The 13,860-nt window shown below is 38.9% G+C and overlaps 1 protein-coding gene across 5 annotated transcripts in view; it reads right to left on the reverse strand.

The window, feature by feature from the left end:
• KIF20B (kinesin family member 20B) overlaps positions 1-9,555 on the reverse strand; it is a 37,864-nt gene extending 28,309 nt beyond the window's left edge. Inside the window, exons 1-10 of one of the 5 annotated variants that reach the window (XM_027672280.1) lie at positions 9,478-9,496; positions 8,586-8,653; positions 7,028-7,184; positions 6,459-6,545; positions 6,213-6,329; positions 5,875-6,013; positions 4,526-4,710; positions 2,460-2,508; positions 1,620-1,814; positions 499-610 (exon numbers count right to left, since the gene is read on the reverse strand). In XM_027672280.1, coding sequence (XP_027528081.1) covers positions 499-610; positions 1,620-1,814; positions 2,460-2,508; positions 4,526-4,710; positions 5,875-6,013; positions 6,213-6,329; positions 6,459-6,545; positions 7,028-7,183 — 1,040 coding nt within the window. In that variant the 5' untranslated portion in view covers position 7,184; positions 8,586-8,653; positions 9,478-9,496. Of the gene's footprint in view, positions 1-498; positions 611-1,619; positions 1,815-2,459; positions 2,509-4,525; positions 4,711-5,874; positions 6,014-6,212; positions 6,330-6,458; positions 6,546-7,027; positions 7,185-7,281; positions 7,370-8,585; positions 9,359-9,477 lie in introns of those variants that run through there. The other 4 variants (XM_027672281.1, XM_027672278.1, XM_027672279.1 and 1 more) reach the window with 4 other exon arrangements.
• Positions 9,556-13,860: the final 4,305 nt, after the last annotated feature.

Raw genomic sequence — 13,860 nt, forward strand, 5'->3', positions numbered from 1 at the left:
GAGAAATTGAAATCATAAGAGAAATTGAAATCATAAGAGAAATTGAAATCATAAGAGAAATTGAAATCATAAGAGAAATTATGAAGTAGACCAATACTTTCAAAATATTTTTAGCCTCCACAATATTTGTTCAAAATGCTGTTGAACCTATCAAGGTATGTAAGCATATAGTATCAGATACAAACTTTTAAAGAGATGTTTATGTAGCACTTATTTTGCTTTTTCCTCAGGCATTTAGATGGAATAAAGCTAAGTGCTTTTGTATAGAGCATTTGATAAAATGCTGTTAGCTTTAGTACCTGTTCAACTTGTTGAAGGATTAAATCCTTTTGGCTTAAAGCAATGTGTCACATACTGCTAAAGGACACCAAAACTGAAACCTAGAAATCTAGACCACGTTAAAGCCTCTTCCCTTCCTGGAAGCCATAAGCCATATTTTAGTTTCTCCTTCTTCCCAGACACCCCTCTATGCCCAATGCTATTCAAAATGTTTCTTACCTTCTGCTGGAGCAATGATTTAGTTTTGTGCTTGCAATACTCTGGTGTTTCAACCCCAGTTTTAGAAGTCTAAAAGCTTCTTTAGAATCGGAAATCTGAACCCACTGCAGACCTTTAAGAAAAACAAATAAGACAGTTTTGAAAATAACAATACTAAAATAAGTATAAGGGCATAATGTATGCACAGCAAGGATACTACTTTTACTTGAGGCTTTTACTACACCTGCTTCAGACAAAAGTTATATGATGACAAATAAAACCAAAATGGCTCCTCTCACAGGAAAAAAAGGACAAGTATAATACATTATTTCATTCTGTTAGGACACTAAACATGTTTCATTCAAATTAAGTGAGCAACCTTAGCCTGAGTACTGAAAAGCCAAAAAGGTCTAATATGAGTAGAATGCCCTATATTCATATTCAGCAAGGCAGAATTCTACCTGGACAGCTTCTCTATTTCACACTACAGTCAGGGGGAAGGGAGAAGGGTGGAAGGGGAAGTCATCTGGACATCTTTCAGGGCCACCAACTTATGTGAAAAAGCAGCAGGCCAAATGCCTACAAAAAAGCCCTTACTCTAGAATTGGTGCCTTGATTGTTCAAAGAATCTGCAACAAATGAAATAGATTTAAAACTCTTTTTCCCCCATGACCTGAAACAAATGTTGAACTGTTATTTATTATCCCTACACTCTTGCAACCCAAAAACTGGTTTGATTACAGGTTTGATTAGAGATTAAAATCCAATTTGAAGTCAGACTGAACTTTCTCACGTATTCTCTGAAGTCTGCTTCTCTCTACAGAAAATACTGAAAACAAACAAAAATCTCCAAAACCGTTGAGCCAATTATAAATACAGTTAAGAACTACTAGAGTATTTAAGAAAATGGAAAAGAGCAAGCCACTAACAAATTTGTCAATTGTTTCCAATATTTATCCCATTTCAAAGAAATAGAGGCAGTGGAGTGCGGGGAGGCTTTCAACAGTTACAGTCACTCAAGGGAGGCATTTCCAGTGCCACAGTGAATGCAGTTAGGAGTTTTCCAATCCAGAAAGAAGTATTATTTCAGGTAGACAAACTTTTCAAACTACATTTGGCAATTTGCAACGTATTCTAGTCACCTTTCACAAAAGAACATCCCTTGATGTCTTGAGCAAGGCGCAGTGTTTTTCTTTTCTTGTCATTTGATATAGGAATCAGTAGATCATAAAAACATTCATTGTAAATCTCAAAAAATGAAACCCAAACAGAAAACTTGATGTAATTTCTCACAGTTGTGGTAGATTGTTCTGAGTCTTTCGAGGTATCTTCCAAATCTGCCAAGTATAAAACATTACCAGTCAATGTAGACCTAGCAAAGTGAGTTTCATTTAAAAAATTAATAAGTGAAAATTGATACTACAGCAACCTTCTAAAAAAACCTTAACTCATACAAAAATTCATTGAAGTTCCCACCCCCTTTCTTAAATGACTGGAAGTCACATGCTTAACCTACATATTTGCAAGAGACACTTACTGTACCACTTCCTTTTCCACTTTTAAATTTTATCAAGCACATACAGCTTGGTTAGAGTTATCCAAGTCTCTTAAGACAGAGAATTAAACTGACAAGCATACTTCACTTTGACTTTTTAAAGCAAACCTAGTATTTTAGTAGTTTTTAAAATGCTAGAATTAGATTTATAGAATTACATGCAGTTATTCTAAAAGCCTGTCAGGATACTACTAGGGCCCATAGCTTAAGTAGTACTACTTTTCCTATGACCTTTCCAGGTCATATAATGCCTGTTCAGGTATTCTAACCATTTTATCCTTAGGTTTTCTGCCCAGATAACTTGCTCATTATCCAATTCACAGGCATATAAAAATTGACAAGCAGTCACTTTATCATTAACATAGGCCAGAAATCAGTTACTGATGTTAAGAAAGCTTCTTTGCCAGCTTTTTTATATGAAACATACCTTTAGAATCAACAGGTGCATTGCTGTTAGTGCTAATCTGATGGTCTACCTACAAAAGAAAACAGAAAGTTTAAAACATATTGTTGGCAGTACAATACGCTACAAGTTACTTTTCTAACAGTTCTATCGTATTACTAAACAGGAATAGAGCATGTCTGCAGCATACCCATTGAAAGATTCTGGCTACACATCATGTCTAGTTCAATGTACCCATATACTGCTGTTGAAAGGGCTGTTCTTACTCCTTCCTGACACTTCCCTTACCTCAATATATGGCATTTCAGCTTTCTGAATCAGAAGCAGTCTAGCCACAGAAAAAATAAAAGACTCGGAGCCCACACAGAAACAGGGTGATTTAACAGGATGATTTGCAGGAGTCCAGTTGCAGTTTACACATTAGTCTTACACTGGTAAATCTAAAGAGTCCTGAAGTTTTTTGTTATTGGTATTTTGCTAATAGACAATTTCATATCTTACATCTTACTAGGCCAACCCTCAGAAACAGCGGTAAATGTAGAACACTCATTCACTTAAAAAAATTAAACTAGCAACTTATTGCTTCCTGATACATGCTTAAAATAAATGATACAGTGGAAATAAAGTCAAGGTTTTAGAAAAAAATTTTTTGCTGAGCTATTTTTTTTTCAAAAAAAAAAAAAGTAAACCATCCAAAACCCTATAGCTAGAGCTTATGATCTTCATACACTTGCATTCCCTTCCCAGTCTTAATTTTGGTTAGTTAGGTTTTTTATAGGCACAGACTTGCTAGTGAAAGTGTCTAAAGAAATTAAATTCGTCTACCAAATCAAGTATGCTTAAGTGAACTAACAAGAAGTAAAAAAAAGGTATGGTTTGGGTCAGGGTTTTTTAGTGTTCTGTGAAGAGTATTTTTCATATAAAGCTGGGATTCTGTAAGTGCTCCTGAAATAATGGAATACTTATGTAATCAAAACTTTTATATTTAAGCTTTACACATATAAATCACCCACCCAAACCTGTCTCTGCTGAAGTAGATGCAAACTTTGCCAACAAATTTATAAGCTTAAGTATTATTCTTATAACCACAGTTTTACAAAGTAGAGGGGATATATATGTGCACTCAAACACACACGTGACAGCCTTTTCTGAAGACTGCCAGACGTAGAGAGCATGTGCCTGTGCTTCTGAAGTGAAGTTGAAGAATTTTGCTGCCATCTACCTTCCACCCTGGAGCCCAGCTAACTAATGGATAAAAATCAAGGTAACAGACATGTTCCTTCCCACAACAGCCATTATAACCTAGCATACCACAAGGGAGATGCTTAATTCTTTTCATTAAAAGCAAAAAAAAAGCAAAATTGTACCTTTCTAGTTCCAAATCTTTGCATATGCTAAGTTTTATTTTACATTATTCCCCTCATTTCAGAATGAAAAGATACCAAGAAAAGGGTATGCTCATACAAAATACAAATCCCCATAACTGTAATTGGACTAAACAGTTTTAGAATTCCAGGCAACTCCTAAAACTGGAGTGTAATTCTGGACTGCTCAACAGTGAATATAAGAATAAAATCCAGCAGAAATTGATTTTTAATTCAAATCTGTAAGTCCACTAGTGTTACAGTTCTGCTGTTTCAAATAAATTTTTGCTTCCTTTGAAGATATTTGCCAAACTGAAGGAGGAAAACAACCTCAAAATCATTAATTTTTTTCAACTACCCTGAAAGACAGTAAGTTATTTAAAGGATCAGACCTACTAGTATTCCCACAGATAGGAAGGAGACTATTTGTATTCAGTTCTTATTTAGCACTAGTAAGCCCAGAGGATAAATTATCAGGTGCCCAAGCTACAGAAAAAAAAACCACTTAGAGTTTACATGTCCATCAAGTATTCAGCCACGAGACAGAAATCCACAGGAGAGCAGGGTTCATCAGCTCTATTGCTCACTTTACTGCTCCTGTGAATAGCTGGCTGACACCAGACATATCCATGCTTAAATACAGCTAGTCTCTTCCCACTGAAAAATGGAGAACATAGAACTATCTAAAGATGCATGTACTCATCAGTGTAGAAAGTGCTCCTCTACCTCCTTTATTAGGCGAAGTAGTGAATTTTTAATAGCAGTTTCTTCTCTCACTTGGTTTTCAGTCAGCTTTATATAATCTCTACACCGATGGGGTTTGAGATCCATTGCTGTGTATAGCTTTCCTTGAATACTTTTAAACAACAGATCCAAGGCCCTTGGCAGAATACCAACATCATCTTCTGTCCCTGAAAGAACACACAAAAGAAAAATCCATGTAATGCTAGAGTGAAATAACAGAAGAGGAAATCACGGCACCCAGTACACAACATTCTGCCCTGCCAATTTTTATCCAAGTCCTAAAACTATAATACCATGAAAAAGCTTCTAGTCTAAAAAGATGTCAACCAAAAATTCTTGAAAAACCACACAATATACCCTCCAAACTAGTCAAGAATGGAAGAACTGTACACTTCAGGAATTTTTGGGTTATTTACCTATTATTTATTAGGACAGAAAAGAGCAACTTGTTATTGCCCCAGATAAACGGTCACTGAAAGTACTGGCAGTAACCTTTAATTATAGTCCACCTAAACTGAAGATTGTTTAGAAAATAATGTCACTTCAATAAAGATCAGTTTCAGAAGGCACAAAGCTTATCGTCCTTCTACTATTTCTTTGTATAAAATAAGTGGTATAGCATCCAGAACAACATTTGATGATACAAAAAATGGTTTCCACATGAATCAAATCACTTTATTTGTTACAATGCTTTGAAAAATAACTGAAGAATGACATCTTCTGACCAGAAAGGATACGGAGCTTTAACAGAACAGAAGCATTGGGAGACAAGGTCTTCTAGGATACTATTAAGCTCAGGAACTCATGACAAGACAGAAATACACGAAAGTAATCAAACATATTTCAAAACATTTATTCTCTGTTTATAATAACTGAAACAGACTCAAATATTATTTCTTATTTGTGCATATAAGATGCATGTAACCATAATAAGAAGAAGAAAACTTGAGAAAACACTAGTCTGGTGTAGAAAAACTCATACTTTTCACATCTTATTATAGAGAACATTATTTTCCCAACTCCCCCTCATTCCTGACATACTAGATACTTAGAGGAAAAAAGCAAAGTCTCACAGACCTGGTTGAAATTACTATAGCCTTACAAAGCAATGTGACTGAGTGTTTATGTAAACTCTGGCAGTGACTGTCTGTTGGCATTTATATTTGTTATGGAAAGAGACTTTCGAAGACTATTTATTGATATTCAAGAGAAGCCCATGTACAGGGCCTACAGTTTAAATGTAGGAAAAAGTTATAATACTTCTGCTAGAAGTAATCCTTAATTAAAAAAAAAAAAAGGAAGTGTATTCAAGAACTTGTTTTCACTTATACCTTGGAAAGTGTAAGTTTTTCCAGCATTTGTAACGCCATATGTAAAAACAAGACGATTACATCCATCTAGGAAATCTTGCACCGGTTCCTTCATGGTACCTTCAAAGAATTCTTCTTGAGTTGTTTCAGGTCCAAACACCTGAGTATTACCAAGAAACATTTATACTTTGTTTAAGCAATCATTATTGACTTTTAAAGGGTCTTTTAAATTCTTTTTGTTTACAGTCTTAAAGACTGCAAAGTTAAACAAAAAACATAGTTTGTTTGATATTAAATAATATAAGTTAAACAATGTACTCCAGGAATAAATTAAAAACTTTCAAAGATAACTCATTTACTCGTGAAAAAGTGAACTTCTGTATCATCTGTCCAGCAGTTTTTTCACTTAGTCGATTCAGACAGTGGTGGGGGGGCTTCAGTATGATGTTTGTTGAGTCTTCAAGTGAAACACAGTCCTATTAAAAGGAAACACAAGCAATGCGGGCATGAAGAGAATATAAAGAGCCCATTTGCAGGAAAAAACCAAACAAATAAACTCCCACAAAACAATTTTAAGGTATTTTGAAACTAAATAAACATCACACCTGTGATCCATTTTCTCTTTCCAGTGCTGTAAATGGCCTAATACGCAGGCAAACTTGTACGTGTCCCTTAGAGTCCAAACTGCTCCCCTTAGAAAAAAAAAATTAAGGAAGTTAGACTCTTTATCCTTTGTCTAACAACTAGCATGTTAAGGCAGTTCTATTTAACCAGGCTGTTTTGAATAGACTTATTTGATAACATGTGAATCAAAAGTAATTCCCTACATCATTTTTTACAAATGCTTAGGCCCCTGCAGAAGTTGGCTGTGATGAGATAATCTTGTAGCATATACATATTTACACTGCATTCAGTCCAACTAGAGATAAAGAATGACACCCATAAAACATTCTATGAACTGGCAATTAGCTTCATTCAGAGCAAACTGATGTGCCCAATAGAGCATCAAAGCAGTGCCACACAACTTAGTCTAATCCTATGCATCTCTTCCAAATTTAAAACATACAAAAGATGCTTTCCATGTAAAATTCTGACTATTCTTATTGATGAAAGGACTAAGCTTATTTTGTAAAAAATAAATGTCAAAGCAATCCAAACATTAAAGCTTTCGTACCTGGCTTGTGTCCGAGCTTGAAGAAACCAAAGAAAATTCAGAGGAGAGATCTGTTTTAAGATCTTCCACACTTACTGGTCCTGATCTTGGAGATAGCTCAATGCTAGAAATATAGGATGGTCTGTAAAGTCTGTCATTATCCAAAGTTGGATCCATTCTGCAAGATAAAATAAAACTATTTTGTGCTCCCCGATCATATAACATAGAGCTTCTGAAGTCCCTTAGAAGACAGTCAATTTTAAACTGATAACTGCAATTTCTTTAAGGAGAAAGCTTTCTTCATCCTATTCATAATTTACATAGCAAGTTGCTGGTAGCTGGGGAGTGGGCCTGCAGAGGGCTTTGCATCATGATGAATCAAGAAGAGCCATTCTGGTTTAAACAGAAAGCACCTGTTAACCAGGGAAAAGCCTTACACATATGCCACAAACTTGTTTCTGACAAGGAAGATACAATCTAAAAACTAATCTTATTGTTCCACATCAACTTCATCGTCCCACTGTAGTGTCCATTTAGAATGTCATGGTTATCTCTGCAGGACTTTATAAATATTTGATGCTATAAAGATAACACAATGTGGGATAATACAGAGTTCAGAAACATTCCAAAGACTAATAGACAGTTTCAGCTATTAAAGGGGCACCAGAAAACTAGAAAACCTCATGCTAGAGTACAAATTAAAGTATTGCTTTCTAGTAATTTTACAGATCAGCAGATTAGTTTATTAATCCATAATTTAATTATTTTTGGGCATTTCTGAATCTGAGCAGTGAAAATTTGCTATAGAAAATATAAGTTAAGTGATTTAGTGTTGATAGTAGACAGGTAAATTTCAACATAGCCTTTAAAAAGTGCATTTTATTTTTAAACATTAGTATACTTTTTTTGCACTTTACTCTCCTATTCCTTTTTCCTGTGATATTACAAGTGTAACATGGCAGGCTTTGTTACAGATTCGGTTTCAAACAAGTCACTGGGCAATTACTAATATACTATGGCAGCAAGGAATCCAGCAAATAGACACCTACCACATGATCTCCTACATTTTGAAGTTTGGACACAACAATTCAATGGTCTCCTAGTACTACGTTCCCACGCCTAAGTTACAGTAAAGCATATAAATTGTTTCTTTAAATACTGAAGGAGAACATGCACTGTTCATCAAAACAATGGATAGAGCAGGGCTGGTTCAAAACTCCTTTGTTCAAAAAGAGCATTTGTTGCCTACCTGTTAAGCAATCCTATCTTCATTTCCCCCAGCAAAAAAACCTGAGAGACCTCTGCACTTCAGTGTCAAAATACTTAACAGCTCAATCTTCCTATCTAAGCTGCAAAAGGCAGACAGAGACCTCTAAGCAGCTAGACAATGTCACCAAGCTGCAAATGAGGTAAAAATATACATAAACTAAGCATCAATGTTTACTTTGTTTCTTCTAATCTACATTTTTAATTTTTGTCAGGCAACTGTATGAAAACCAGGAAAAATGTGGCCCAAAATATCATCACGGCTTGAACAAAGACTGACCTGTGAATAAGCTACAGTTGGAAAGAAACGTATCTGTGCTATCACGATTTGAAGTCTTATTCATCAGCTACACAAGCTACACTGCAAAACTCTTATCAGCCCTTTACAGGAAATATATTTGTCAGATAACTGACTTTTTAATTGCTTTAAATATAAGCTTTAAGTGTGATTTGTCAAGATTATGCTCTCATTCTGTATCTTTTTACGTAAGAGGCAAAAAGCAAACATCGAGCTGTGTTCCAAAGCTGGCACTAGAAGTGTTTACATAGGCTAGCACTCAGGGTAGTGAGGTTCAACCCTGACAGAATGCAAAGCCCAAGGTGCAGACTATATATCTGCCTCCACATGGTGTCACACAGCACTGCAATTGCTTCAGATATTCTGGTGTAAACAACTATATTGCCTGGCTGCAGCCACTAAGAAGTAAGTGTATACTGTGTTATTATAACTCTACTAACCGCGGCAATAGAGCTGCAGATACCCTAAAAGAAGGGGATCCCCAGTGGCACACACAGCAAAGCGTGGTCACAACACACACGTGCAGCCTGCAGCAGTGCCAGGCAGCACAAGGCAAGGTAGAAAAAGCTCCAAACCACATTGGAGCCTATATAAAACCTAAAGCATCAGCCCTTACACTTAAAAAAAAAAAATGAAGAGGAAACTCTCCTCTCTGCAAATACAACCTCTCACTTCCAGGCTTCGCAGGCTTTGCCCGTTCCTACGGGACACAACCGCCGGGGCTCTGCCCCAGCACGGCCTGGCCCGGGCGTTACCCACGCCCTGCACGAACACCGAAAACTGCGCGCACCCCGAGCCCCCACCACCTTCCCTCTGCAAGCGAAAGCCCCGCACCCCGCAGTGGCTGCCCCGACCGCCCATTCCAGCTCCCGCTCCCATTCCCATCCTGGTTCCCAGCCCCGCTCACCCGCCGCGTCTCTCCCTCGCACTCCGCACCAGTCGCGGCTTCTTTTCGAATCCGACCAATGGCAGCACTCGGCGCCGCGCGGCCTCCTGGGAGTGCGGTGGCGCAAGGCCCGACGGGAGGTGTAGTCCCGGCGGGGCGGGGCTGCCGTGCCCCGGTTGGCCCTCCGGCGGGGTCGGTGCGCTCTGAGGGGGCTGTGGGGGTCTCGGTACCGCCGGCACTCGGGGCCGCCAGGGCCCGGCCCCGCGGTGGCGAGAGCAGCAGCAGCACCACCACCATCTCGGCTGCCGCAGGAAGGCGCCCTGGCCCCGCCGGGCCTGCCCTCACCTGCCTGCAGCGCCCGGACCTCGCCTCCCTCAGGCGCGGCAGAAGGACGTGTGTAAGTTCAAACCTGTCAGCGCTCGGGGTGGTCACAGCGGTGCTGTTTCCACGGCCATTTGCGGTTATCTGGTTATAAACGGGATAATTGCAGTGGTGAGAGGGAAGAGGCCAGGTGACCTGCACAAGCTGCAGATGCCGTGTATCAGGGCAGGGATCAGCTGAGTTGGGAAACACCTCCTGTAAGTCCAGGATGTGCTTGTGCCTTTGTGGCAGGATAGACCCACCCTCATTAGACCTAAAATCCAATCAAGCTATCATGCAAGATCAACTGCTCGAGCCAGGGTGTTGTCTTGGTGTTACTTACGCTAAAACCATCCTGGTTCACTAGATTTTGAATAAACACTCTGCTTTTTGAAGTCTGATTTGACAGATAAGATGATAGCTGGCCTGCAAATGTATGACTGGTAGTCAATCACTTTATACTATAAAAGTCCAGTCCCCTCTCACGAAGTCAGGTTCTTCTGACATAACCCTTCTTGGGGTATGTGTGTGGAGATTCCTCCCTTGGCTAGGGATGCCCTTCAAGTATACTCAAGATAGAGAGAAAGAGATCTCCCCACTAGTGTTGGTATGGGTGAGTTATATCAGATGTCTACTTAATAATTATTTCTTTTTGCTAATATAACTTTCAGTAATTGCTTTGTCATAGTGCACTATACTACTTTATGCTATATTATACTCTATTAGTAGATTTTTAGGGTTTATATTGTGTAGTAAATAATTCTGATTAAGATTTTTCATCTGTTCACCTGTTAATTTGTCATAATAAATAATTCGTTTATATAAATATATCTGTTTTGACATCATTAAAACCTGCAGGACAAAGTGGTTTAATCACACCTCTATAACTCCTTTAAACTGTTAATACAGTCCAAGGCTAAGATAGGATTCAGCTGCACCTAAGCCCTTCTTTGAGGAGGAGTTTAGAAAACAAGGGAATCCTTTCTGTACCTCGAGACTCACCAGCAAGGCTTTGCTTTTTACTAACTTTGTCTAAGCCTTCCATTCTCACCCACGACAGCCTTACCCCGTGTTCCAGTCCTGACGAACGACAGCTGTTCTAAACACTTAGTAAGGGACCTTTGTTTAAAACCTTCCCCAGACTGAAATTATTGCTGGGTACCAGGTTTGCATGATGGGCATTTGATTTCTTAATCAACAATGAGAGAAATCCTTCACCTTTATTTTCAAACCAATGTCATAACACCAATCAGATCATTGTTTTCTAGAATGTCAGAGTATGGGAATGTACAGGATTTGGTAACAAAAATCACCATTAGTTTCTCTCAGAATCAGACAGAAATTCTTTGAACTTTAATAAGGAATGTGTGCCTGTTTTAAATTGGAATAAAAGGACAAGTAACTTGAAAGTAGTCAATATCTGCCAAAACCAAACGTTTGTTTTTCATTTGAAGAAAAGAATGCCAGCGAGACCAAGCAATTCTGTAAAGGAATAATTCTACACAGATCCTGTATCAGCTGCTTTGATGAGGTTGTCTTTGGGATTAATTCTGTCTTTCTTTAAAGAGAGGCTGTGTCATATCAGTGAAATATGTATACTTGATTTCAGTTCGGATGTAGGCCATGTTGCAGGAGTTGGTCTGTTTTAACAGCAGAAAATGATGCAATGTTGAATTTGAAATTGTTTGCTAGCAAAACTGAAAAGTTCTTCAAGTCATTCTTTGACTTAGGCTCACTTTTTTAAAAGTATCTTGGTTTCTCTCCTAAACAGAATTAAAACTACTGAACTTTCCTAATGCCAAACCAACTTTTTCATACCAGAAGGAGACTGAGAATGACTCTGAAAGAAAGGGATCAAACCTGATCAGTGTCAAACTTGATTTGTGTCCCGTAGGAACGGGCAAAGCCTGCGAAGCCTGGAAGTGAGAGGTTGTATCTGCAGAGAGGAGAGTTTCCTGGGATAAAACCTTACAGCTGTTCTCTTCTACTTTTTGGAAAGGAAAATTGAAGATCTTCTTGAAATATTTTGCAAGGTATATTCCTAAAAAGATTGGGTTCTATGTCTTGCAGAAAATTGTTCTTGCTAAGTTGGGGCATAACAAAGCTCATGGTACAGGCAATATTTTGATTGTGTTTGAATATTAGATTTCTAAAACTGTTTTTATAATACTGCACATTTTTAAATTTTAATTTGAACTAGTATCTCAAAGGACTACTATTAGCATACTGAAAGAGCAAACTAAACCACAATCTAACATGTGTTCCTAGCCTCACACAAACCGTGATAAAGAAAACATTAGGTCAGCATAACCAATCCAGCTTCCTTTGGAATGGGAGATGAGGCAACTTCATCTATGTATATAAGCTTTATGGCTTTTCACCAATATATTCTCCTTAAAGAGGGTTGTGCAATGATAGCCAATTGCAAAAAGTATATCTGCTGCCAAAACATCATTCAGAAACTCATTCACCCCTGAAATTTGATTATGTTTCTTTTCACATTCTCTATAACTTGTGTAGCAACTTGCCACTCCCAAGGGGAAAAGATTTTTATAAATGACTTGTTACCATTACCCTTGGAAACTTATATTTCTTTTATTTGGGATGGGATTCAAAAGTTGTGTATAGTCTATTCATCTGAGTGATGATATCCTATGAGACAGCATTTCTCAACTTGCTTTTACATTGCTGTCAGAAGTAATTGGAGACACAGTCAACACTGCCCAGCATCCTTCAGCACATCTGAGCAGCAGCCAAACCAGAACTGGCTTTGGTTTCTTTGTACTCAACTTACCTTCCCCAGGGAATTAACAAAGTACTTCAGTTTTCCCTCATCAGTCTTGGTTCTGCTGTGGTTCCTCATGCCCTGACAGCACTGCCTTCCCATCCTGGATGCAGGCCAAGTCCTTCTGCAGGGTTCATTTGGGGCCAACTGGCAAGAGCACTCCTGTTTGTTGTCACAGAGATGTCTTGGAGGAAAATGGTGCGTTATGTAATACTTCTGGTAGTCTGCCATGCCAGCCCTTTTTAATCCCTATCTTTCAGGGCAGTTAGTGTTGTTTATCCTTCTTATTTCCACAGCCTGGTGGGTGCATTTCCTTTAATCTGATCCTGTACCCTCACTGCCCCACTACCATCAGTTGCCTTCAGGGTGACACTATTTCTAATGCACATACAGCTAATTTTATGAAGTCATGACTTCACAGGCTGTTCGTTTGCTTATTTTTCTTTAGCAATGTAGGTATGTTTTCTTTTATGATCTCTTTTAAGCAATGAGCTACTTCTTGAGTCTCAGGGGTGCTCCCTGGCTTGGAAGGCTTTGCCACAGGGATAGGTAGTGGCTTTGGGACAGGGATATCTCAGTGGTGCTGGGCAGAGAAGGGCAGTTGGCCAGGGCATCGGGCCCTTTCCCTGAGGGAGGCAGGAGCTTTCTGTCCTCAGCCTGCAAATGCTGCTGCTGTTTCATGGCTAATTTAGTTAACTGAGTAATTATGGGGTTTTGGGCGGGGCAGGAGGAAAGCTTCACTGGAAGGAGCTGGTTGTGAGGCTACTCCATTGAGGTGCTCTAGGAACATGAAATACAGTTTGGAAAATGAATCATAGATTCACTGACAAAGAGGGGACTTGAGGAGCATATCCTAGTATGAGAAAGCTAGCCAGGATGCTGGGAAAAGAAGGAGGAATCACTGATGGTTAGCGAGAGGCAAACTGTAATACCTGGTGCTGGACTTCGGCCTTAAAGCTTGGGCTCAGGATGCTTCCCTGGGCTAGCTGCTCCAGTAAGGAAGGTGCTGGGGATACCTGGGCTCTGTGATCACAGCTGATTAAAAAGTCATTCACTGAGAGAAGACAGAGAGCTCACAGCTGGAGACATGTTTGTGTTAAGAAGGCTTGTTCAGGTACTCCCATGCGTGTTCTCCTCATAGATGCAGTGAGGCCACCTGGTCCCATGCCAGTGTTTTGTGTAATGAAAACATGCTACATGTGCTCAACATAACATTTTTAAATCTTTATAGCTTCACATGAAAACCTGTGCATGGCAAA

The sequence above is a fragment of the Neopelma chrysocephalum genome, unplaced genomic scaffold, assembly GCF_003984885.1.
Source record: "Neopelma chrysocephalum unplaced genomic scaffold, ASM398488v2 Primary Assembly neopelma1_97390, whole genome shotgun sequence".
NCBI lineage: Eukaryota > Metazoa > Chordata > Aves > Passeriformes > Pipridae > Neopelma > Neopelma chrysocephalum.